The sequence below is a fragment of the Corvus hawaiiensis genome, chromosome 6 (genome assembly GCF_020740725.1).
Source record: "Corvus hawaiiensis isolate bCorHaw1 chromosome 6, bCorHaw1.pri.cur, whole genome shotgun sequence".
Taxonomy (NCBI): Eukaryota; Metazoa; Chordata; class Aves; order Passeriformes; family Corvidae; genus Corvus; species Corvus hawaiiensis.
In genome coordinates, this window is record NC_063218.1 from 11797240 (window position 1) to 11820267 (window position 23028).

The following is a 23028-nucleotide window of genomic DNA, read 5'->3' on the forward strand; positions in this document are numbered from 1 at the left end:
GCGAAAAGAAAGGAAAAAGATCACAGTGGTTTCTATCAATAAAACTTTAGTACAACAGCGAGCACAAAAAGATGTTGAAGTAATGTAGTTGGTTTGAAAACAAGTGGCAGTTTACAAATGTGCCAGAAGTCCAGAAAACTTTAGTTGCGAAAGAGCTCTCATTTACGGGTTTCCTCAACAAAGAAATAAAAGTAACTTCCACAAAAATAAACAAGTCTGAGTAAACAGTCAGAATAAATTAGTGGCAGTAACTTCCTGCTACACTTTCTTTTCTTCTACATTTGCCGCTCCAAAGTGACTGAACACAGTGGGAAGACTTGGTGAGCACTGAGCCAGTCTGGGTCCTGTCTCTCCCTCTGAAATGAAACAGCTCTTTCCAAGAAAACAAAAGATAACAAGTGAAATTAAAAATTCGCCTTCAGGGTACTCCTTCTTTTTCACACACACATTGGGAAGATGCAGAAGGATGAAAATTAACCTCAAGATCATAGGGGAAGGAAATTTCATTAGACATCTGAAAGATCTGAAATCTTATGATTGCTTATCCCTCAAAAAGTGGTCATAAAGGAAATAAAATATAAACACACTGTGAACTGAATAGTGGTAGATAGACCATCAGCATGACTTTTTCATTAAAAAAATGTTTAGGTTCACTAATCAATACTATGGATACTGATTATATAAAAAACCCAAAGAATTGGATCACTATACTAAGTTTTATGTATGTCAATGACTAAGAATATTCTGCCATTGTCTTGAGGTTGTTTGACTCATTAATGAAACATGGAAAGATAAAAAATTAGGGGAGCACAGTATCCTTTATTCACTCTGCTAACCTGAAAACAACTCAGAAGTTGTCACACTGTCAAAAAGGCAATAACCATATTGTAAAGAGGGAAAAAAGCACAGTAAAATTTCCTGGGGTTTCCATTAACAGCATCCATGCTTTCATTAAAGCCAATAAATGACTTTGTTTTCAAAGAATATCAAATATCAACTTGCAATCTAGAATAAGTGAGGGGTGGGGGATTATATTAAATATATATATATATATATATATATAACTTATTTCCTTTTTCAATATCTCCTCCAAAATGAACCTTTAAATGTTTAACATTTCCAAAAAAGGAGAGTCTTGGCAGTTGTTCAGTGTATCACACTTGCTTCCTTCAAATACTTGAAAAAAAATCAGGTTTCTACCAATATTATTAGGCATTGCCCAAAAGTGCTTCTAGGCAGAGTTGCCACACCAAGAATTTCTGTAAATATCAAAATCTTCAAACCTGTCTCAGTATTTTAAATAAAGAGACTGTGTATGGAAATGTAGGCTATTGAATTACTAAGACCAAACTTTTTATTAAAAGAAAAAGTTGTTATTTTTAGGCCAATTAAATAAATTCTTTAGTCATACAGCATTGATATTGTTTAAAAAAAACCCCCATGTAAATAAATAACATCTAATATTTTTGTAGTTAAAGGTAATTACTGATCTTAATTTAAACACACATCTTCAATCACTGCTCAGTTTAGGCATCCAGAATCACTTGAAATGAATCAACACACTAGCAAGCAACAATTTATGGATGACTTGCCATTAAGGACATTCTTATACGAACTTTTACTTCAGTCTATCTGCTTGAAATAGGTCCCACAAGACTTTAAGGACAAGATTTGTCCTTAAAGTGGCCAATTCAGAGCTGTTTAAAATATATTTTTAACTCAATTCAGTAAGATATTTCAAATAGGAGCCTTCATGGCAGTGGGAGGATGATGCAACCTCTAAACTTCTACAGGCTAAATCAATGGCAGGGATCCGGCTAGGAACAGCAATTTTGCCTTAGTAAAAATGTCACCTTGTGATAACAGAGCTATTTCAGAAAACCACAGACTTTTAAAATAGTTATGAGTTGCTAAGGCTTTTTGGGGGGATAAAAGAAAAAAAATTTAAAAAAAAATAAAAAGGGAGAGGAGGAAGAAATAGAAGAAGAAGAAGAAGAAAACCAAAAAAAGAGGATTAAAAGGACCTTTCTAAGGGACACAACTATCTGAGAAAATAAACTGCTTGGGATGAAAGCTATATTTCTACAGATGCTCCTGTCTTTGTTTCCACCATTTCTAGTTTCTCTACACTCATTTGACTCCCTAGACTGAAAGCTAGGGCAATCTGCTGGAGAACACACAGGCCCTAGTCCTGTCCTGTGCTCTTACTTATTTACTGGAAGCGGATCCCCATCAAAAGACATAATAGAGAATTGCAGTGCTGCAGCCCAGAGAGGCCCCTGACCTGGGGCAGAGCATCCTCCTCGAGGAGGATTGATCTGAACCCACAGCTTCCATATCAGAGAGGAGCTGTCTCTTTACTGCACATCCTGCCAGGGAAAGGCAGAGGAGGACATCCTCAACGGTTCAAAGGAAAATTGGCAATATTACATGAAACAAAGAGCTTTTACTGTGAGGAGGTAAAAAACCCAGCCCTACCAGGAAAAAGAAAGGTAATTGAAGCTTGGTTTAGTTTTCTTGTTTGAATTGGTGTTAGGCATTTTCTGTGCTTTTCTTCCCCCTACTAATTTCCTGTCAGGATTGGCGGCCAATGACTCACCTGCATTCACAGATAAGTATCACCAAAACATCAGTCTGCAGCTCCTCTTCTCAATACTTTGATTTAATCACACAAAGCAACCCCCACAGTGACCCCAAGAGTGCAGCATTATTCAAAGTACTAGGCAAAAACAAGGCCAGGTAGCTTCCCTTTATGTCTGCAGATATTGCCACAACAGAAGCTCTAAAATCAGATATTCTAAGTACTCTGCCTTCATGGTGGCTCCCAGAGTTCAAGGCAAGGAAATAGTAAGTAACCCTGGAGAGAAACTATGTTGTCTCCCCAGAATTAAAGGAACATCATGATCAGGGCAGTGTTGGAGAGTTCATGTCTGGAGAGCCAAACTGTCAAGCCCATGGGTCTGCCAGCAGCTTCTAATGCCCAGCGAGAAAGCCCCTGTGGTTCATTTTCTAATCAGCAATGTTGAATCTATTTCCTGCATATGACAGCATGATTCAATGGATAGACACAAATTAGAGAACGCAATTATGGGTCTTTAGGTTACATTTTGAAACTCGAGGTCCAGGCAACCTTGTGGTTCCAACAGACATTGCAAGGACCATGTAAACATGTATTACGTATGTTACTGAGAAACTGAGGAGGGTTTTTCCTGCAGCTGGCTTCCTGCCTGCCATGTTATGGTAGATGCCTAAAATCCTTAATGTTTGTCATCAGAAATTACTGTGCAAACACCAGCCTGACTGACAACTTATCTAATGGGCAAATCAAAAGTAAATGAGAAAAACGGAAGACAAGTGACCCAGTGAAGAACCAACAATTTGTCATTTGGGATGTGTTATTAAGCAGTTTGACAAATTTCCTGCTGGTCAACTGATTAAATTTACATTTCTCTATTTTTAATCTTTAATTTATTTCATACTCAAATATGATTGTTAGCCATTAATCAATAAGGCTTAAAGTGCTCACGATTAATGGCCAGTGCTTTCACTATAAATAAGAGATTCTGGCTCTAGAGATGGCAGGATTGCTCTGAGTGCTCATTCTTTAGTTACAATAAAGCGGGACCAGAAGAATTGATGAGATTCTGTCCCAGTGCTTGCTGAAATGAAATGAGAGCAGCTGTTAAGGATCTGTGCGAGATAATTATGAAAAAGAAACCAAAGGGTTAACAAGAGTATGCTTTTGATATAAGTAATGCCGGAGAAATTAGAGTCTCCATGCTATAGATAAGTAGGGATTTACAGCATCTATACGGTCAAAAGAGCTCAGGCAGATTAATGAAATGACCACCCACTGCTGTGCCAGGTCTGTGAGGATGCAAGGAGAGCCTCTGTCTCCGTGGGAGAGCCGAGCCGCGGGCGAAGGGTTAACGGGAGCCCGGCGCGGCGGGGCAGGGGCCGGGGCAGGCACTGGGGCGGGGACCTTCCGGCGGGGCAGCAGCAGCGAAAGGGTTAACGAGACGCCTCCATGTATCGAGCTGCTAATTGTCAAGATAGTGTATTACTTGAGGAAAGTAATTTGATTACTCGAAGCTCCCACTAAGGAGGCAAGCTCGTGTCCTTCCATCTGTCGGGCTCTGTGAAAGATGATGAATTGAGCTCCAAATTCACGTGTGATGAAGTCACTGTCAATCCCCGCCAGCCCAGCCCGCTGCCATGCCCACCGCACACAGGGTAGCACTGCAATTCAACTTTCCCTCGGAAACCCAGGAGGCTCAGTAACCTGTTACTTGCTGCTGCTTGCTTTTTTCTTTTTTTTTTTTTTCCTTTCTTTTTTTTTTTTTCCCCTCCCCATTTTCTGCCTCAGCGCTACAACTGAGTCATTCTGGTGCCCATGGCTCGTGGGTATACCGGGCTCCCACTGCGCTCGGCTTTATTCCCCACTTCAGCTGGCAGCGTTATTTTCGGCTAATGCAGATGTGGGGCTCGCTCGCCGGCGCTTTGTAGCCACTTGTCGAGAAGCATTCGGAAAGCCTTAACTATGCATAAATCTGCAGAGTGAATGTTTTCTTTCATTCACTTGCTCCTATTATTTGATTTCTTGTAGGCCTCTGCGGCAGAAATGGAGAAAATAAGGTAAGTGAGACAGTTTATTTACATCTCATTATAGAGAAGAAATGTTCTGTTGCACAATGCTCGTTACAGGCTCTTGGAAAATATTTCGCTTAATGCCATCAGAGTAGAACACTGGATTGCATGATGATGCAAGGCAATCTGTGCTTTAGAGACAAAAGAAAAGGAATGTGGTTGTTCTAGTAAATCTGTTTTGCAGGGATGTCAATTCAGAAAGCATGTTTTACACACAAACATTTTATTGCCAGATGCAGCGCATATTTGATTATATAAATGTTGTAGCCACTTGTCCATTTACTGCAAGAGCCTGCCATTCCATTTAATGTGGAAAGTGGATCAATAATTCATGAAAAAGCTGAAGAAAACATAGGCTTGACTTCAAAGCATCTAATTAATGTGGATTGTTTCAATACAGCACTATAACATTGGTGTTCGATTTTTGTTTTATATTGTATACCAGCCAGATAAATCTTGTCTCTTCTGTGTTTAAAATGTTGTCATATTGTACCAGTTTCTCAGTACATCTCTCTGCTTTAAGCAGAAGGAGATAGGTTTTATAACATAAGTTTTCCATCTCATGTCCTAGTGCAAGTCTGCTTTGGGGGATATTGCTTTTGTGTATGTTGTTGAGAGAGAAAAAGAAAGAAGAAAGCATTCTAGCCCTTTTTAATAAATTAATTAAAAATTAGTAAAATCTTGTCTACTAACACATTATCAAAGTGATAGGCAAGAGATGAACCTTTTACTACCCTTTAAATACTTTATGGAACTTCTTTTCATAACCAAATACACTGGCTATGATCTTACTTGGTTTTATTGGACAAACCTAAATTCCTTCTCTGAACCTGGTAACTCCAGTTAGTGACAACTGTTGTCCAAGAGCAACTTTTTAGATTCCTTCAGTTTGGAATGGCTATCCTGAGTTATCAGAAATGCAGAAAAGTTCTGAAATTCTAGAAATAGCTGGGGAAGGAATGGCAAATGCAAAACAACAGAAATTTGATCAAGTGTTTAATGAATTCTGGGCTGGAAACAGAATCCTGTTTTTCTTTTGATGCAAAGGAGGTTGAGTCTCTTACAGTGGACCTGAAGATGCATGTCCAAAAGTTACTAAGAATACATTTTTAAAGCACTTAACTTACACACTTTCGTAGAGCCTCATGACAACAGAAGTATTGCAACTTTTGTGCTGAAAGGAAAGCACTGTGCAATGTACTATGGATTAGCAATGTATATAAGCATTATAATGTTAAAGCTTGAGTTTTTCCTGAGTAATGCCTGAGAAAGTGCCTCGATATGTGGACTGGTGTCTAATAAAAATTCCAAACAATCACTTATGGTGTATGCACGCTCCTGTCATGAATTACTTTCTTAGAAGATACAAGCAAATATATATTTACATGTTTGCTTGATAAGCATGAGTGCACAAATGCAATATAATTCTTGTAATACTTTCCTGAGCATACTTTGGCCTCTGCTTTTAGTCTCACCTCTTTTGCAATAATGGGCTGCAGAGCCCAGGAGAACAAGCAGAATGTATTGAAAAAAGAAAGAATTTTCTATGATGAGAATAAGCATTTGTAAAGTTCCATTTTCCAAACACCACAATTTTGCAGCTGTCAGGCTTGCCAGACTTTACCTCCCTACTCTCTGAGTGCTACATAGATGGAAAACCCACCCTGCCCCACTGAATGATGTAGGAGCTTCACTATTAACTCCACAAAGAGAAGGGCCAGGCTCTCTCAGGAGTTTGCTAAAGAAATTTTCTGTTAAAAATTCTTGTGTGCAAAAGCTGATTTTGGCAGATGTTTGTCCCCATCACCCCAGCAGGTGCAAGGCTAGTTCCAGAGTTTTGTGTGCTCCCAAGTAGAGCAGCGAGCCAGGCTAGAGGCACTCCAGCAGGACCCAGTGCAGAAGCTGCACTGCTCCATCACAAACTTTTCCAGCCTCCCTGTCGACAGTCATTCTCTAGGATGCAAGCTGACAGAATTTTCAGCAGTTTAAGGAAACTATCTGGAGTCGTTATCTTAAATAGCTGGTAAACTCACAGCCTGGAGAGAATTAGATTTTTCTAAACTTACAGAAGTCTGGTACCCAGGTAAAAAACAAGTTACCCTGTATTTTAACCACAGTGGATTCAGAGAGGTCATGAAGAAAGCTAACCTGAAGCTAGGAGAAGAAAGAAAGAAACAACAGGAAAATGGCAGGCTGGGAGGAAAGAGGTATTTTTTGTTATATGTAGAAACCAGTGTAATGTGGAAAAGCCATTCCCACATGATACTTCATTGTGTTCTACCCTATCTCCTCTGCCCAGCTCCTTTGCCACTGTTTTTTGTTACTAGCTGATGATATGCAATTCCACAGCACCTGGGACAGTGTTGGCCCAAGGAATAGAGGGTGAGCCCACACCAGCTGTGGAGCTGGGGTGCACAGAGGGTACAAGGCTCCTGCAACAGAGGGAGAGAAAGGGGTTCTGTAATCAGCATAAAGGAAACAAATCTTGTTAGACAAACAGGACAAGAGGAGAAAGGTGCATAACCACAGGACAGTGAAGCCAGGTTGAAAACCCTCAGGGTTAGAGAAATAGAGGTTTGCGTTCCACAGTGCTCTTCAGAGAAGAAAGTCTTTTAAATAAGGAGAACAGGTGACAGACCTTGGGAGCTCGAAGGGCCAAACATTTTAAGAAGGCAGCTCTGTAAGTCTTTGGGTGAGCTTTGCACGTTCTCCAGCCCAGGAGAATGGGGATCCATCTGGAGCATCCCCAAGGACTGGGGTAGCCAGGCCCATTCAGAAAGAGGGGTGAATGCAGGAGCCTGAAAAATTGATCCACTGATGGCCCATGCTTTATTCAGCCATAAAATTCATTGAGCCAAGCAGCACAAGTAGTAGTCCAGCAAATTAATACACGTCTTATTGTTACATTCCTTCACTGAGGATCTGTCCAGAGCAATGTGATTCATCTCACGTAATGCAGCAATAATTCCCTTTGCAGACCAAGGAGCTGCTGTGACCTGCAATGTCACAAGCAGGGGCTCTGCTGTGACAGAGTTATATGTGGAAGGAGCAGCAGGAAGCAGAGGTGGGAGGTTGTCAGTATTTAGCCTGGCACAGGGACACCTTCCTCTAGAAGTGGAAACATGCAATTTCATGCTAAAACTTGGACTCAAAAGAATCAGTTTTTGCAATGAAGTCTTGTCACTGTGAATGATTCTTAGCAGTACAGTGTTTATTACATCTCAAGGTGCCAATATATTAGGCAGAAGTAAGGCTAACTACTAAACACAAACCTCTTGAGGATCTGCACTTATGTAGGTTGGCTGTGTATGGTTATAGAGTCACTTTGAGCATTAATTACTTCTGACTCCAACCTTTTAAATACTGTTTTTTGGATCTGGTTCTTTTTCATGTCTATAAACAAGGATTGAAAATCTTAGTTAATTAAAGTGAGTTTCAAATATACCTATGCTACCTTATTTTGACTCAGCAGTGTGCAATCTTTGCTGCATATATGCAAGAGAAGCACAAGCCTTCCAAGCTGGAGGCCTTGTAGATCTGTGGGGGCTGGCACACAAAATTGCCAGTACACTGGAAACGACTCCTTTAAATCAGATTGAACCCATGGAATGGTTAGATGTGCAAATGAAAGACCAGTTCCGCTGCAGCTCCAGTACAGACTCCTGGCAGGTTTTCTCTGCTTCCATTTCATCCAGCTTGAAATACAGGCTGTAATATTCAAAGTTTCTAGTGCAGAAGATGTAAGGTTTGACAGAAGAGAACTCTAGATATACTTTATACACAAATACTGATCAGATTCTCAGGGTTCCTTACACTGAAGTGTATCTCACTCTACAGGAAATGTCACTCGAAGAGACAGATATTGTTCAGTAAAAGCTTTTTCTTTTTTTTTTTTTAATACACTCCTAAAATTTCAGTGACAATTCAGAAACTCTATAAATCAATATTCTTAGTTCTAAGCTTTCAAGATCCACAACAGGCTGAACTGTATATCTAAAAGTACACGAAACAGGACACATCATCACCATCGCCAACTGCCAGGCTCACAGTGCCTCTAAGGAGGCTGAGTTTCCACTTTACAATATAATCATGGTATTCCTCAACTGAGGATTACTTTCTTTTGGTAGCATCAGTAGAGGAACTTTACTAATTACCCAGGGATCTCTGATGAAAGTGACCTGTGTCTCAAAGAACCTGCGAGGTAACATCTTCATTTCACTTGAGTCCTTGTTTCAGAACATATGAAAGCAAAGTGGTTTGTTTTGCACACACAGCTGGTAGTAAGTCAGCAGCTTGATCCAAGTCTCTTGAATTTTTAGACTTGGACTTTTCTCAACCATGTTTGAGTTCATCTGTGGTAAGGAAGGAATATGGGTTTCCTCAAAAGGAACATCAGAGACACATGCAGTTGTAGGGAAAAGCCTCTGCCATCCTTTGCTGGAAATGTAAATACCTTTCTAAATGCCCACCTGATCATGCTGCCTTCCTTGCACTTGGTATAAGTATAGCCCTCTTCATATGCTAATGAGCACACTGCAATTTCCTGCCCTCCCCACCTTGTCCTTATTACTCACTCAGCCTGTACCCACATTAATTTTACCATATACTTGAACACAAGGGGAGGATGTTTTTTCCCAGAAAGTTAACCAACAAACATGGTTTACTTTACCCTAGGTCTGGTCTTCACATCCACAGCTGATATGCTGGGAGCCACTGCCTTGTACAGAAGCAAAATGCCACAGGACAGCAGCAGGGCTGCGCAAGAAGCAGCTCCACCATCTGCCTAGCAGTGTCTTCAGGCTCTAGCTGATGCTGGGATGTGAAACCCCAGCTGCGGACACAGGCAAAGAGATGGAACAGGGCAAGCTCGGAAGAAACAGAGCATAGGGAAATGCTAGCATGAAAGGGCCAAGAGTTTGGGGTAATTAGAGGCAATGGTGCAAAAGTCAGCAAGCTGGGTGAATTTTGGGTCCATTTTGAAAGATGGAGAAGAGAAGGAAAAGGATAAAAAAGCTGCCTAACATATATTCAAACAGGTAAAACAGGTTTTCATTTTTCCTCTGTTTTGCAAGCTGTTTTTATCTGTCAGGCAGTCCCAGCAGCAGGGACAGCCCTGCAGTGCTGTTTTCAGCACACCTGGTTTGTTCATGCTGCCATCCAAGGTGTGACTGCAGCTAAAGCACATCTCTCTCTCCCCCCCGAGACTACACTCAGCTTTGAGTTTGGTGGTTGTCAAACATAGCAATGGGAGCAATGGACACATACAGATACATTCACAGTCCCCAGGGGAACCATATCCCTGGAACTGGGATTGGTTGAGGCACAGAGCCATGCTGATCTACCTATTCCAGTACCTCTGAGAATTTTGTTAGTGCTGTCAGAGGCACAGTATGCTTGTGCAGCTTATCATACCCAATTTCCACTATTGCTATTCCCTATGCTAGTCAGTCAAACCTGCACTACCTCAGCTGAGGAAGGAGTGTTGCTGCCATGCTGTCCAACAAGCCTGTGCCCTGAGCTTCATCTGCTGCTTGAATGATCTAAAAGGCAGTGATGTCAGTATGCAGGGAACCATCCCCAGTCAGCTGATGTAACAAGTGTTGTGTTATAGTATCCTTCAGTTCCAGATAGATACTGAGAGAAGCAAAAACATCCACCAAACAAGAAACATGACAGAAACAGAGGGCAGAACAGATTCAAGTTGAATGAAACCAGGTATAGCCGTGTAAAGTGGCCTGCAGGGACAAGTGGGAGATGAACAAACATCTGAAGAGACCAAGGAAGTAGGTAGGAGTAGATGAGCCATGCCATCACCCAGGAGCTGCAGTGAGTCATGGGGAAGAGGCTGGACCTAAGTGATGCCTAGCTTACAAATAATGTTCTGCCTACCCCTCTCTTGCAAGGCAAAATGCATCACTGAGCAATGCCACGAGCTTCTCAGAACAGAAAAATAAACAAAAGGAGGCATTTTGGACAAATATTTAAGAAAAAAGAAAGGAAACACCATTTTGTATAGTGCTTGTTATTAGTTCAGAACTCTGTACCATAGGGAGCAGAACTTACAGAACAGTTTCTTTTTTGTTGTTGGGTTCTCCCCCTTCGAGCTCCAAAAACACAATTATCCATGATTATAAGAAATTCAAAGGTGGGAAAATTGGATGCATCCCCTTTATTGCTAATAGGCTTCAGTTTATGTAAGCACTTTGACTGCAGCTACTGGAGGGTATGTGTTGAACACTGAAAGCAGCAACTTGCAAAGCAAACAGTGGCAGCCACTGCAGCAGTAACAAAAACAATCTTATAAGCTGAAGAATATAAGAGGTTTCATGCTATGAACCCCAGATGGTTCAAGGACAGTACAGTTTGTGAACTGCACTTGAGTGTGCTCTGTGGTGAAATCAAGTAGATTTTGAATGCTTGCTGCTGCTACAGCTCACAGACTGTTGAAAGAAAGGAGGTAACTTGTCTGCAACACTTTATTACAAGCTTTTTGCAATTTCCAGCTCTGCTGCTGCTGGCATGGCTTAGGCAATTTAATTTACCAATCAGTTCTTGATTTACACAAGTGACTTTAGAATACATTCAAATAAAAACTGTATCACCACATTTGATTCAGCATTCTTTAAAATTCAAAAGCATCTGAAGTATACCAAAACTATTAAGCTTTTCACATTAAAAAATTGAAAAGACTGAATTGTCCTAATATTTTAGTGATGACCTAAAGCCAGCTTAGCATGAAGCACAATGTGCTGAAAAATGAGCAGTAGATAGTGAGGTGTAATCATGCTTTTTGGAATTCATGAATGCGAGGGTTGTATACAGAGCCCTCCAGCAGAACAGCAGGATCATAAGTGCCTGTAGGATCCTCCTTGAAGGATTTCTCCCATGTGTGTGACCATCCTACTGCTCATGTGAACTGCACAACTGTTGTCATTCAACTCTTCCAGGAGAAACAAGATCCCCCTCACTGAACAGTGCAGAGTCACAGCTCATTTATTGGTTTGTAATATTTGAACTGGGATAAAAGTGAGGGCTCCACATCACATGCAGTTATATTGTTCCTTACAGCATGAGTTTCTTCATATATGCATTTTTAAGCTCTGAAAATCATTGAAAAATCAAATTTTCATCCTGAACTTGCCCAACTGTCACCGTGTCAGCAAAGCCATAACTGAGAAGTTGCGTTCTACGATCGTACGCACACAACTCATGCAGCAGACTTGCGTCTAAGAGGGCAAACAGCATTGAGCACAATGTTGTTGGCAAAGCAGTGGTTGACTGTCTTACTAGGACATCATGACTACACAAATGCCATTTCAGCTGTTCAGAGCAAAATGCAAATCTTTACCACCTTGCCTTGATTTTTCCCAAGGAGGAGAAAGAGGTAGGAGGGTCCTAGAAGAAAAGAGGAGCTTCAAACTTTTTTTGGAAACCACTGAGCTCTTCAGGGAGTCTCTGCTGTTCTACAAAGACCCTCACGTTCACAAGAAACTCTCATGACTCAGCAGCTCCAGACTGCTGCCTTTTGTTCGAGACCATGTCAGAGAAAAGGGCCTTAACTCTGAAGCTTCCATAGAAATCAGGTCAAGCAAATGAGCTCATTGTATGTTTCTGTTAGCTGTAACTACCATTCAGACAAAATGACCAATTTAAGAAACTGCTCTATTTTTAAGGCATTCCAAGAACTATACTGGAATTCTCGACAATGAATGGCTACTTAATCTTTTCCCTTGACATCACCCAAGAGCTCATTCTTGCATCAGGCAATTTGAAGAGAAAAGCAATCAGCACTCCTCTTTTCTAGTTTAAAAAGTGTTAAATCTTTCTGCTGCTATTTAACTCAGGGATGTTGGCTTAACCAAGGTACTGCACAAATTAACACAGTATTCAATGCTTCACCTGTACAGAGTAGTCTACACATAAGTAAAGAACTTGCCTACATATCTGTATAATTGGTCTTATTGCTAAGAAGTTCTACAGATGTAGGTGTTTGAAATTACATTTAAGTAGCACTAAATGTGTGGCACATGACTTTGCATGTGCATATTTAACTAAGTTTGTACCTGCTGGGTCACTTGCCCTTTTGAGATATGATTTCCTCATGTTATGAATCCTATCTCTGTCCTGTAACAAGGAAGAAGTATTTCCAAGAAGTTAATTTCCAAGTAGATAAAGGTGTACCAAGTACATTCCAAGATTTAAAGCAGATCCATGAGTTGCTGAAAAATAAATATTTTCCAGCTCTGCCCGATATTCTTAACAATTAAGTGTGAAACTAATAACAATGTACATTCATGGACAGAAACATCCTTAATGATGAGGCAAGTGCTGCTTTCTATACGGAAATAGAGATTTTTTGAGACTACATACAATCAATTTATAGCATTGAAAGTGTCTGTTCAAATTCAAAATAAATTGTATGTTTCTTTTTGACTCTCAGCTTATGAATAACAATGACGCTTTTATTTGTATTTGCATTCTGATTAAGATTGATAAGAGACCAACAAATAAAGAAGGAAAGATTGAGTCAAATACTCTGAAGACTGGGCAAAAATGTGAAACACAGCAAACTAGCCCAAAGCAATGCAAGTAGAGTGATGAAAGACAGAGCAGCAATAATATTTAAGTAATTACTTGGAAAGCAACAGCACAGACAAAGCTCAACACACAGAAAAATTTGGTTGTTCCGGTCATAAAACTGGCCAGGAGGTTTTTACACAAGCCCAAATGCTCCTCTGTCCTACTCCTTTCAAGTGCTGAATTCACAGACAGGCTGCTGCTAAAAGGGGTGCATGACTGCCCTGGGTTATTTTTGTCTAAATCTGCACAGCAGCTGGCCCTCAAATCCCACTTTGACATCTCCTTGCAGCCCTGCAAACACAGGGCTGGGCAGAGCCACGCGGTGAAGGAAACACCTGCTGTCTCAACCCACATCAGCAGCGTGACCCTGACAGGGCTGAACCTCAGCACTTCCACTTCAGTCCTGAGCCTTCACAAGCCTTTTGGAAAAGAAAAACATTTCCTGGCTAATCCCTGTCCTTACTGTACCAATGCCACCAAGTGTGATGGGCATGAGGGGCAGGTTTCCAGGTAGATTTTCAGCCCACACTTCAAAACGTAGTCTAGAATAGCCCAGTTAATGCCAGTCTTTGCTCTGGAACCCCTAGATATCTGACAAGCTTGCAGAGGTGCCCAGGTAAACAGGGCTGATGAAGGTAACGTGAACGATGGAATTTTCTGTTCTCTTGCTTGTGGAAGGCAAAGCAGTACCCTTGCTCTGCAACTGGAACTGCTGTGGTAAGTGCTGCAGTCCCCTTGCTAAAATGACATTCCCAGCAGTGGAGTCCCCCGCAGCAGGTTTTCATGTTTCTTTGGCCCTGTTTTATTTCTTCACAAGATGCTGACAGTGTCTTGTCTTTACATCAAATGTTCTTTATTAAACTCTTTCACTCCTGAAGGGACCAAGAGCAGGAAGCCTCTAGGAGATACACAGCAGTCCCGCAGTTCCATGTGAAGGAAGGACCAAATTCAAGAGTCTTGGCTTTTCCTTGAAGAAGGTTAATTAGGCCTTTGTATAACTCAAGGGGTAGCTCTGGCAACAGACCACATGAGCAGGAGAGGGAAGAAATGAGTCATAGTAGAGGAGACTGGCGTGAGTTTCTTTGGGCCGAATTTAGCTGACCTATACTGTTTAGTAACAAAGCAAAATACTTCCCTCCCTGCCCCACTTCCCTCCTTCTCAATCTACAAGAGAAATCACAATCTAAAAGTCACGATTTTTTTTGCTGAGAAATTAAAAATACATTAAATTATAGCACTAAACAGGTACTCTGCTAACAAATGTCAGTTCAGAGGACTAAAGCTGTCTTGTCTGATGAATATGATGCAAAAAGTTCTAGATAATGGTAACTTCTGAAAACAAGAACATTTTTTTCTCCACCTTGACAAAGCTGCTGATGCAGAGTTTTACAGCAACTGTAGACTTCAACTTGCTTTGCTGTTATGCTTAACTGTGTTATGCTTTTTGAATTGATAAAGCCTCAGCAGATTCAGTTACTAGAACTGACAAGTTTCACATGCTGTGAGCTTCTGGAGGATTTTCTCTACAAACTAGAACTGAATATTATATAAATGTAAAAGAAAAATTCTCCAGGAGAGATGTCCCATTAATTCCAGCACACAGTGACTTGGAGCTGTTTGAGAAAAGCAATGTTAATCTAGCCAGTTTGGCTCAATATACTTTGCTTTTAAGAACATTTATTTTCATCTAAAAGCATTCTTTTTTTAGTGCAGTGACAACCCTCCCATGGTCCACTTTGGAAAACACCCTTTATCGTAACCTAAGAATGTGTAGCAAATAAGCATCATTTTACTTGGACTCAATGAACACAGAAGGTTTGAGTTACAGTTTTCACAGTAAAATTTTAATGAATGCTTTTCAGTAACACAGTGTGGACTGGACTTCTCTACTGTGGCTTTGCAGTTACTTTGCATTCTCATCTCCATCCCCCAAAGAGAACTCCAAATCCTACTGCACAGTAAAAACAAAGTCTACTAGGATTTTCATCTCAAGGTTCCTATAGCACTGAACTACTAATTATCATGGCAGGCAGAGCAGACAGTTCTGATTAAATTGCCAGCCTGGATTTGCAGACCATCCCATCTCCTTATTCATCATCTCTATAGGCACAATATTGGGAAACATCTTAAGATATAAATAGGCATAGATATGGTTGCATGCTGAATTCTAAGTAACTGAATGAATCCATTATTTCATCCTTGGAGGACTCCAGTTTTTTCCCAGAACTGCAACTCCTTTATGAGTGTTATCTACCTCATTATGCATAGATTAGTTACATCATATATTGGTTTGCACAGACCACACAGAAGCTGAAAAGAGTTCACTACAGTTTTTCAGAGAGATTAATTTAATTAGACACTAAAGAAAACAACATATTCTTTTCTCTAAAAGGCAATGCTATTTATACTTTTTTACTTTCATAAAAACAACAAAGCACTCACATGATGCTGTCAGTCATATCCGGAGTGTTTCCAGATATAAGTCTGCATTCATGCACCCATAGTTGGCATACAGCATACATGCATAACAGCATGGGTTTGTGGCACAAATTGTTTCCTTATACTTTTGTTGTGAGCCACTGAATCGGAGACGGGTTAACTACAACTTTCACAATGACAGAAGGCGTTGTTATTAACAGAAGAATCAGAAAAATGAACAAAAACTCTTATCCCTTTACTAGTGGCAGCTCTTTTGTAGAAAGCTCTTAACTGCATTTTCTATTCTTACCCTGGCTACTTTCTTCAGCACTGGAAATTAGGGCATTGGCTTGCAGAGTCATTGCCATTTAAGGGCAATTATGCAATGAAAAGAGGAAGTACGAGAGGTCAGAGATTGTACATCTGCCTGAAATGCAGGTGGTGAAGGTGCTGCCATGACTGAGTTGAAAATATGGACTGAGGTCCAAAGATCTGAAACCTGTGATGGTCCTGCTCTGCAGACACAGGTTGCAGGCATGGTCATTAAGATGCTCCCTGAAACACTGTCAAAGTTTAAAGGATTCTCTTCTTTTTTACCTTCCTTTTCATTTTTTGAGCACTAAGTCACAAATTACCATCTCCTCACAGAACACTCACCATTCTTTCCAGAGTAATGAAGAGTTGCAGTTAGAAGCTGGCAATCTTTCACGGGCAATGTGTCAGACCGTATTTTTTGTTCCTAATTTAGTTTAAACATGTTGGTAGACAATATTGAGAAGCTGGGAGCCACTGCCTCTCACAGATGCTTCTATCAAGATGCTGCGGATCCCAAATCCCAGCCCTGTGCTGACCCCGTCAGACTAGCAGAAGTCCCCTGATGTCTGCAGACCACTGGGAGTCCTTTAGAAGGAAAATTTTATAAATGTGCAGAATACTGCTTCTGGTTTTTTTCCCCTGACTCACTCATTCTGCATTGCTTGACATTTTAACATATTGCCATATTAACCACCAAAAGTCTGATCTATGAGCATGACTTCAAATGTGTATTTACAAGAGCAGAGATGCAGCGGCATATGGACCACCAGCTGGTGAGAAGCAAGAATGGTACTTTGTGGAGTTTGAGTCACTAAGTAAATTTTAAAAAACCCAAAACGTTTCCACAGACAAAAAGTTAGAGACAAAACCTTGGTTTCTTTGAATGGCAGTACTTTGAAAGGATAACTGCAACAAAGCCAGTACTAAGAAAGCACAAAATCTGGAGGCATTAAATAAACTAGAAGCTATGTTGTTTATTATAAGAGGTGTATGCAAACAAGATGCTTCCTGCTAAGGCTGCAAGAAATAGTACCACAGAGGGAGTGATGTGAGAAAAAAAGAGTGATGACAGTCTGTTCCTCTGGAAAAGGAGGAATAAAAATCACTTTGAGAGTGAGGGTGACACTGGGGGAAGTGTCTTTTTTATTGAGGTCATAACCACCTACATTCAAATGCAGAAGACTCCAGCCTTTCTTCCCACCTCTCCCTAGACTTGTGTGTTTTTCTCATGTGTTTCCCACCCATTTGCCTTCTGGAGGGATTCTCCTCCTGCTCCACCAACAGCTTCACCCTTTCCCTCCCCAGATATTGAGTTAGGCCTGCAGAACATTAGCTCCTGATATTTCCCACCCCAGTGGTTTTTAAGACATTAATGTCTTATTTAAATCAACTAAGCTTGAGTACTTCCAGGAAGTAGTTTCTTCCTTCTCATCCTGGTTTCGGCCCTCAGACTGTTGTTTTTCACCATATTACTCCAGAAACAGCTGGAAACTCCACACCTAAGAACATGAAACTTTAACAAAGATTATTTTGCATATAACTTCAGAGACTGAGGTTTACTCTTCGGCTTTACTGCCAGTCTGTTTCATTAGCCTTTTCACTTTTCCTATTTCCCTTGAAGCCCAGGTGAGGAGAAACACAGGCTTCATAGGACAGTTCTGCAGTCTCTGTTTGCAGTGCTGCCAACCACTGGTCCCCCTCAGCTGTGTTCCCTTGCCAGCTCAAGAGTGATTCCTGTGGTTTTCTCAGAGAGATGCAAGAAGAGGAAGTCTCCTGCAGCTCCATCAATGCAGCTGCTAAGCAGAAGCTCTTTTTCAATAACTGGGAACTTTTTGGAGAAAGTAGTAAACAGAAAAAAAAAAAAAGATGATTTGGCAAGGGGAAAGATTCATAGATAAACATTTATTTGTAATGGGGAAGGAAGACTGAGAAGGAAAGGCCTATTCCTTGAAAAAAATAGAATATTGTCTGGGGACTATTAAATAACAATATAACTAATTACAAAGATAATTTTCTTCATGCTGGAGCACCAAACAGCTGAAATACAGAAGCTGCTGAGAGCACTTACTATAGTAAATTACTGAAATACTTCTCATGGTTTATTTGGCTGAATTAGGGTACTAAAAGGAGTGTGTTGCATTATTTCTCTATTGACTCTTTCACATGTGATTATTTATTATTAGATGCATAAGTACAAATCAGACAGGAAGGTCAAATTACTAATAGTTCTCATCAGCTGTAGAGTATTATTGGCCCTGTAAAGGTAGAAACATTGTTTACCTGCATAATAAGAATGATGTGAGTGATCATTAGAGTACTTGAACATGAGTCACATTAAAAAAAAAAAAAAACCTCTAAACCAGCATGCAAAGCATTCACATTGTAAATGTTGTATTGGAGTTGTAATGTAAAGGAAATAAAAACCATGCCTTTTTGCCTACGCTTCCCTGAACAAAGAGCAGAAGCTCAGCAGCAAGAGAGAGAAATCTGAAATCATTGCTTTCACTGTGTAGGTTTGTTTGACCAACAAAGGAACTTTTGCACTTCTAGATATCAGCCCTGACTCAGGAACCCTCTGTAGCTCCTGCAAGTACTGCTGCCTTCTTAAAGGCGAGGCTGAGAACAGCTAAGTGACTTCTCCAAGTTCTTTGAGGGGCTTCTGTCAAAGCCAAGAGACCCCATGCAGGTTTTTTTTATAATAAGACAGAGGTCAGAGAACATAGAACAAGAGAACAAAACTCTTGCTCCAGGAGGGGAATAACCATTTCTGAAATGAGTAGTTTCAATCTGCCAAGAAGCAGGGACAAGTTCCAAAGAGGAACACCTCTCAGCCAAATCAAAATGCTCATAGACCTGCATAATTCTTACCTGTCTCACAAATTATTTCAAAAATTCATTTGTGACTGTTTTTCTTCTCATTTCCTCTCCACAGCAGAGAGCCCTTGTGAAGAAGGATCCAGATACAAAGACTTGTTAACTTGACCCCAATTACAAATAATCCCCACAAAATCAGTGCTACTCATTGCAGTTACAGGCTCCTAACATCCCTTAGGGGTACTGGATAAGTATCATTGCACATATTCTTGCAAGAAAAGTACTACTTGCAGGATATTTAAGAGCTAAATCCACCACCAGTGTGAGCAGACTCAGCTGCATTCAGATCAAAATAGTTACTGCGGCTTCTACAGGTAATCTTCAGAATGATTTATTCGATGTTTTTCTGTGCACTAAAAAAGGTCACCCAATAAGTAATAAAAACCAGTGTGAAATGAAGGCAATTACCATAACTTCAGTTTCAATAGTGGAGTTTCCCCCCGACCCTTCCTGACACCTTTCAACTTCAGGGAGATAAGCCCAATTCTAGCTACCATTTCCATGCCCTTTTCAGTTTATGGTAAATGCTGTTGTGTAGCATCACAATATTGAGGCCTGTGCTCTGTCCCTCCCCCCATTTTGTGCAGGCAGTAGGAGAATTTTCTTTTGATTTATTCTTCTAATAGCTTCAGCAATGTCAGAATATTAGAACTGCCTATTATCTAAAGGTTGCTTTGCAAATTCACTTTAAATGAAAATGTAACTTTTCAGTCATTAATGCACTGAAAGAGGTTGTGGTTAAAAGAGGAGATGGATGGTTTGGAAGCTTATCCATTACATTTAAAAGCAAATTATCAGTGACGGAATCTAGGTGAAACAGGCAGCAGGAGAAATGAAAAGACGGATTGAGATATCAATCAAAGAGACTTTCAGATCCTTTTCTTTTTGCAGGAACCACTAAAGTAGGCATTTAGAGGGATGTAACAAAGCAAAGATAGTCTTCTGCCATGTGGGAAAACCAAGGCATTTTTGCTGCCCCGCCACTGAGGGCAATGCATCCTGCACCCAGGCAGGAGAGGCAGGAAAGCAGAACTGGATGTTGGCAGAAACCTGGAGATGCCGTGGGAGACACCGCACACACTCCTTACAGGTCTGAAAGGCAACAGTTAAAGAAATCAAGAGGGTTGTTTAGTAAGAGGGAACTTTGTACCCAAGCTGGAAGCATCTTTGCAGGGAAATTGTTGAAGCAGACAAGTTTAGGAAAAATACTTCGTTTCTCAAAAATGAAAAAAAAAATGCAAAGAGATACTGCAAATACCTCAGAGGGGATTTAAGATTACAAAGACTGTATGGATCTCACCTTTAATATATTCAGGCCTCAGTTTTCATCTGTAAAATGGGAATGGTGGAGAGCTCTTTTCAAGAGTAAAAGGACAACATGAAGTAAGGACATAGAAAGCTATGAGGCACCTCCATCAAGTGGTTATCTAATTCAAATATACCAGGTGCCGGTAGGACAAGAGAGTTTATTGATTAGTAGGACACCAGAGGACGATTCAGATCTGCAAATGACTCATTGCATAAGAGTTAATATTTGTTATTTGATTCTACGTCATTAAAAGCTCATGAGTTACTTCAGTCTTCATTAGATATAAAAGGCACTGCAGTAGTTTCTGTATAGTTCTTCACATTTGAAGTTTTACTCTTTGCTTTGACTTGGAAAGAAACAGTGCATTTTATTTTTTCTGACCCTTGCATCTTTTGCTCCCATTCTCAGAAGTACTGTTTGGACTCTAAGTTCTGCATTATAAACTGCATTCTTGATATGGATATGGATCTCCCATATTTAGGTGCTCTGATTGTTCAAAGGACTCTCCAGCTGGGTAGCAAGACTATTTGAGTGCTAATACAGTGATTGTAAAGAATGGGACATCAGTTCCCATTTTAGAACATAAATCTTGGCAAGTTTGAATGGAGTATATTCAAACGGGAACAAATGGACATTTTCAGCATGTAATTTGAAACAAAACATTCGGCACTTACATGAATAAGCTCAGCAACTGCAGCACCCCTAGCTCAGTGTCTAAGAGCCCCAAAAGCCTATGTGTGACAGTTCCAAGCCCAAAGCCATCAAGCAGCACAGGAGACCACCTGGTCCTGGGGTTCTGCAGTAGGAATCCTGTTCTCCAGGTCCCCTTTCTGTGGCTGCAGGTTTCAGCTAAGGATTCACCTTCCTTCCTTCTTTATCTGTGGCTCCCAGACAGACAACCCCCAGCTTCTTATGGCTTCCAAGAGGAAAACCGTACCAGCACTGCATCTATTCAAGTGTCAGGCTTGGGTACATTGTACATATGTCCATGTGCTTATAGACACATCCACTTCCAGCTGCTGAGTCTTTCTAAAATTCACTTTGAAAAGTTCTCCCTTAAATTAATGTTAAGCAGAGCTGCTTATACTCTGTAATACTAGAAGTAAGCTTTACCTTTCCAACTGAGTAAAACCAAAAAAATTTAAAAAAATCTGTATGGGGTTGAGAAAAGTGACTTGCAGATCAGGCTGCTTTTCCTCAGAAGTGAGCATCTTGCCTGCTTGTGGCATTTTGCTCTAGCAGAGTAGGTGTCGTGCATCAAATTAAAAGGATATTGAAGGAGACAAGACTGGAATGAGAATGAATAAACCCTGCAGCTGCACTGGGAAGACCTATAAAACACACAGGTGGAAGAATAATTGTCTTCTGACCATTCCTGCAGTACACTAGTGATGGTACTAAAGCCCAAGAACTAAACTGGATTGTCTACTGCATGCTACAGATATGCCTCCTCTTTACTCTTGTGTAGTTATATTGAGTTCAGTGAAGAAATTTTGCATTAATGGAAAAAGTAAGGATGTCCAACCTTTCACTGTGCAGCAGCTATTAAAGACACTGAGAGGACAAGCATACAGTGATTTTTTTTCTGATTCCCATTCCAGCAGTGCCACCATTGTCTGCATAGTCAGATCCCAGCAATCACCTCTGCCATGCAATGGGAGGGCCAACTGCACCGAGGTCACATGATAAGAGAGTTGCCCCCCTCCCTCCAGTAGGAAAAAAGAGCTACAAGCCAGGAAAAAACTAATAATGTCTGTGGAGAAAACAAGAAGCAAGCTAAACACCAGATAAACTCTTCTGGAAGGCTGAATCTGCTAAATTAGTCATAGGCTAAGCATGTCCTCTTGACAAGGAAAAGGCTGAGAGAGCTGGGATTGCTCAACCTGTAAAAGAGAAGGCTCCAGGGAGACATTATTGCAGCCTTCCAGTAGCTAAAGGGGGCTTATAAGAAAGAAGGGAACACACTGTTTAGTAAGACTTGTTGTGAGAAGACAAGGAGAAGTGGTTTAATCTAAAAGAGGGTATATTTCGGCTAAAAAAAATTAAATTGTTCCTTAAAGGAATTTTTAAAATATCTTTTTTACAAGGAGATTGGTGAAACATTGGCAGAGGTTGCCCAGAGAGGTGGTAGATATCCCATCCCTGGAAATATTCAAGGTCAGGTTGGGCAGGGCTCTGAACAAACTAGTTGAAGATGTTCCTGCCCATTGCAGGGGGGTTGGTTGGACTAGATGACCTTTAAATGTCCCTTCCCAATGAAACTTTTCTGAGATTCTATGTCTACATGAAAGGCTAAGGAAGAATTACTCCATTAAAATTTTCCACTAGAAATTGCAAGGCATCCCTGACAGTGTGAAATTCTAACAGATCCAGTGCTTTGCTATAAAATCCTCTCCTCCCCTCACTAGTTTTCACTAATGATTTTCCTAACAGATGAAAATTTTGTGGTACCACTGGTTTTTGTTTTCTCTAAATGGATATTTTTCTTGGTGTGCATTTTGGTCAGATTTAAGTCTGGTTTTAGCAATGGCCTGAGAACAGACAATAGCAGAGAGGAAGGGTAATGTAGAATGCTTAGAGAGATTATGAAATTTCCATCCTTGAAGATATTCAGAATTTGACTGGGCAAGGCCCTAAGCATCCTGGTCTGACTGAATCTGCTTTGAACAAGAGGTTTGACCACATGACCTTTAGAAGCACACTCCAACCTAATTTTTTCTATGATTCTACAGACTCCCAGTCTAGGTCTTTTATACGCTGGAATTCCCATTGGAGGGAATGGGAGTTTAAAGGACATCTTTATCTACTGCAGACATATTTAATTTCAATATGTTTTTTCTTTTATGTAGTTCAATTTAAGGACAGAAGTATTTACTTTTTCATCC

The 23028-nt window shown here is 40.5% G+C and overlaps 1 protein-coding gene across 10 annotated transcripts in view; it reads left to right on the forward strand.

The window, feature by feature from the left end:
* Positions 1–23028, forward strand: part of BEGAIN (brain enriched guanylate kinase associated) — a 158809-nt gene that overhangs the window by 40739 nt on the left and 95042 nt on the right. For 8 of the 10 annotated variants that reach the window (XM_048307935.1, XM_048307936.1, XM_048307938.1 and 5 more), the window contains one exon: positions 4607–4635. The exons of 1 other annotated variant lie outside the window; for it this stretch is intronic. In XM_048307935.1, the coding sequence (XP_048163892.1) occupies positions 4607–4635 (29 nt within the window). Of the gene's footprint in view, positions 1–4211; positions 4636–23028 lie in introns of those variants that run through there. One more of the 10 variants, XM_048307939.1, reaches the window with a different exon arrangement.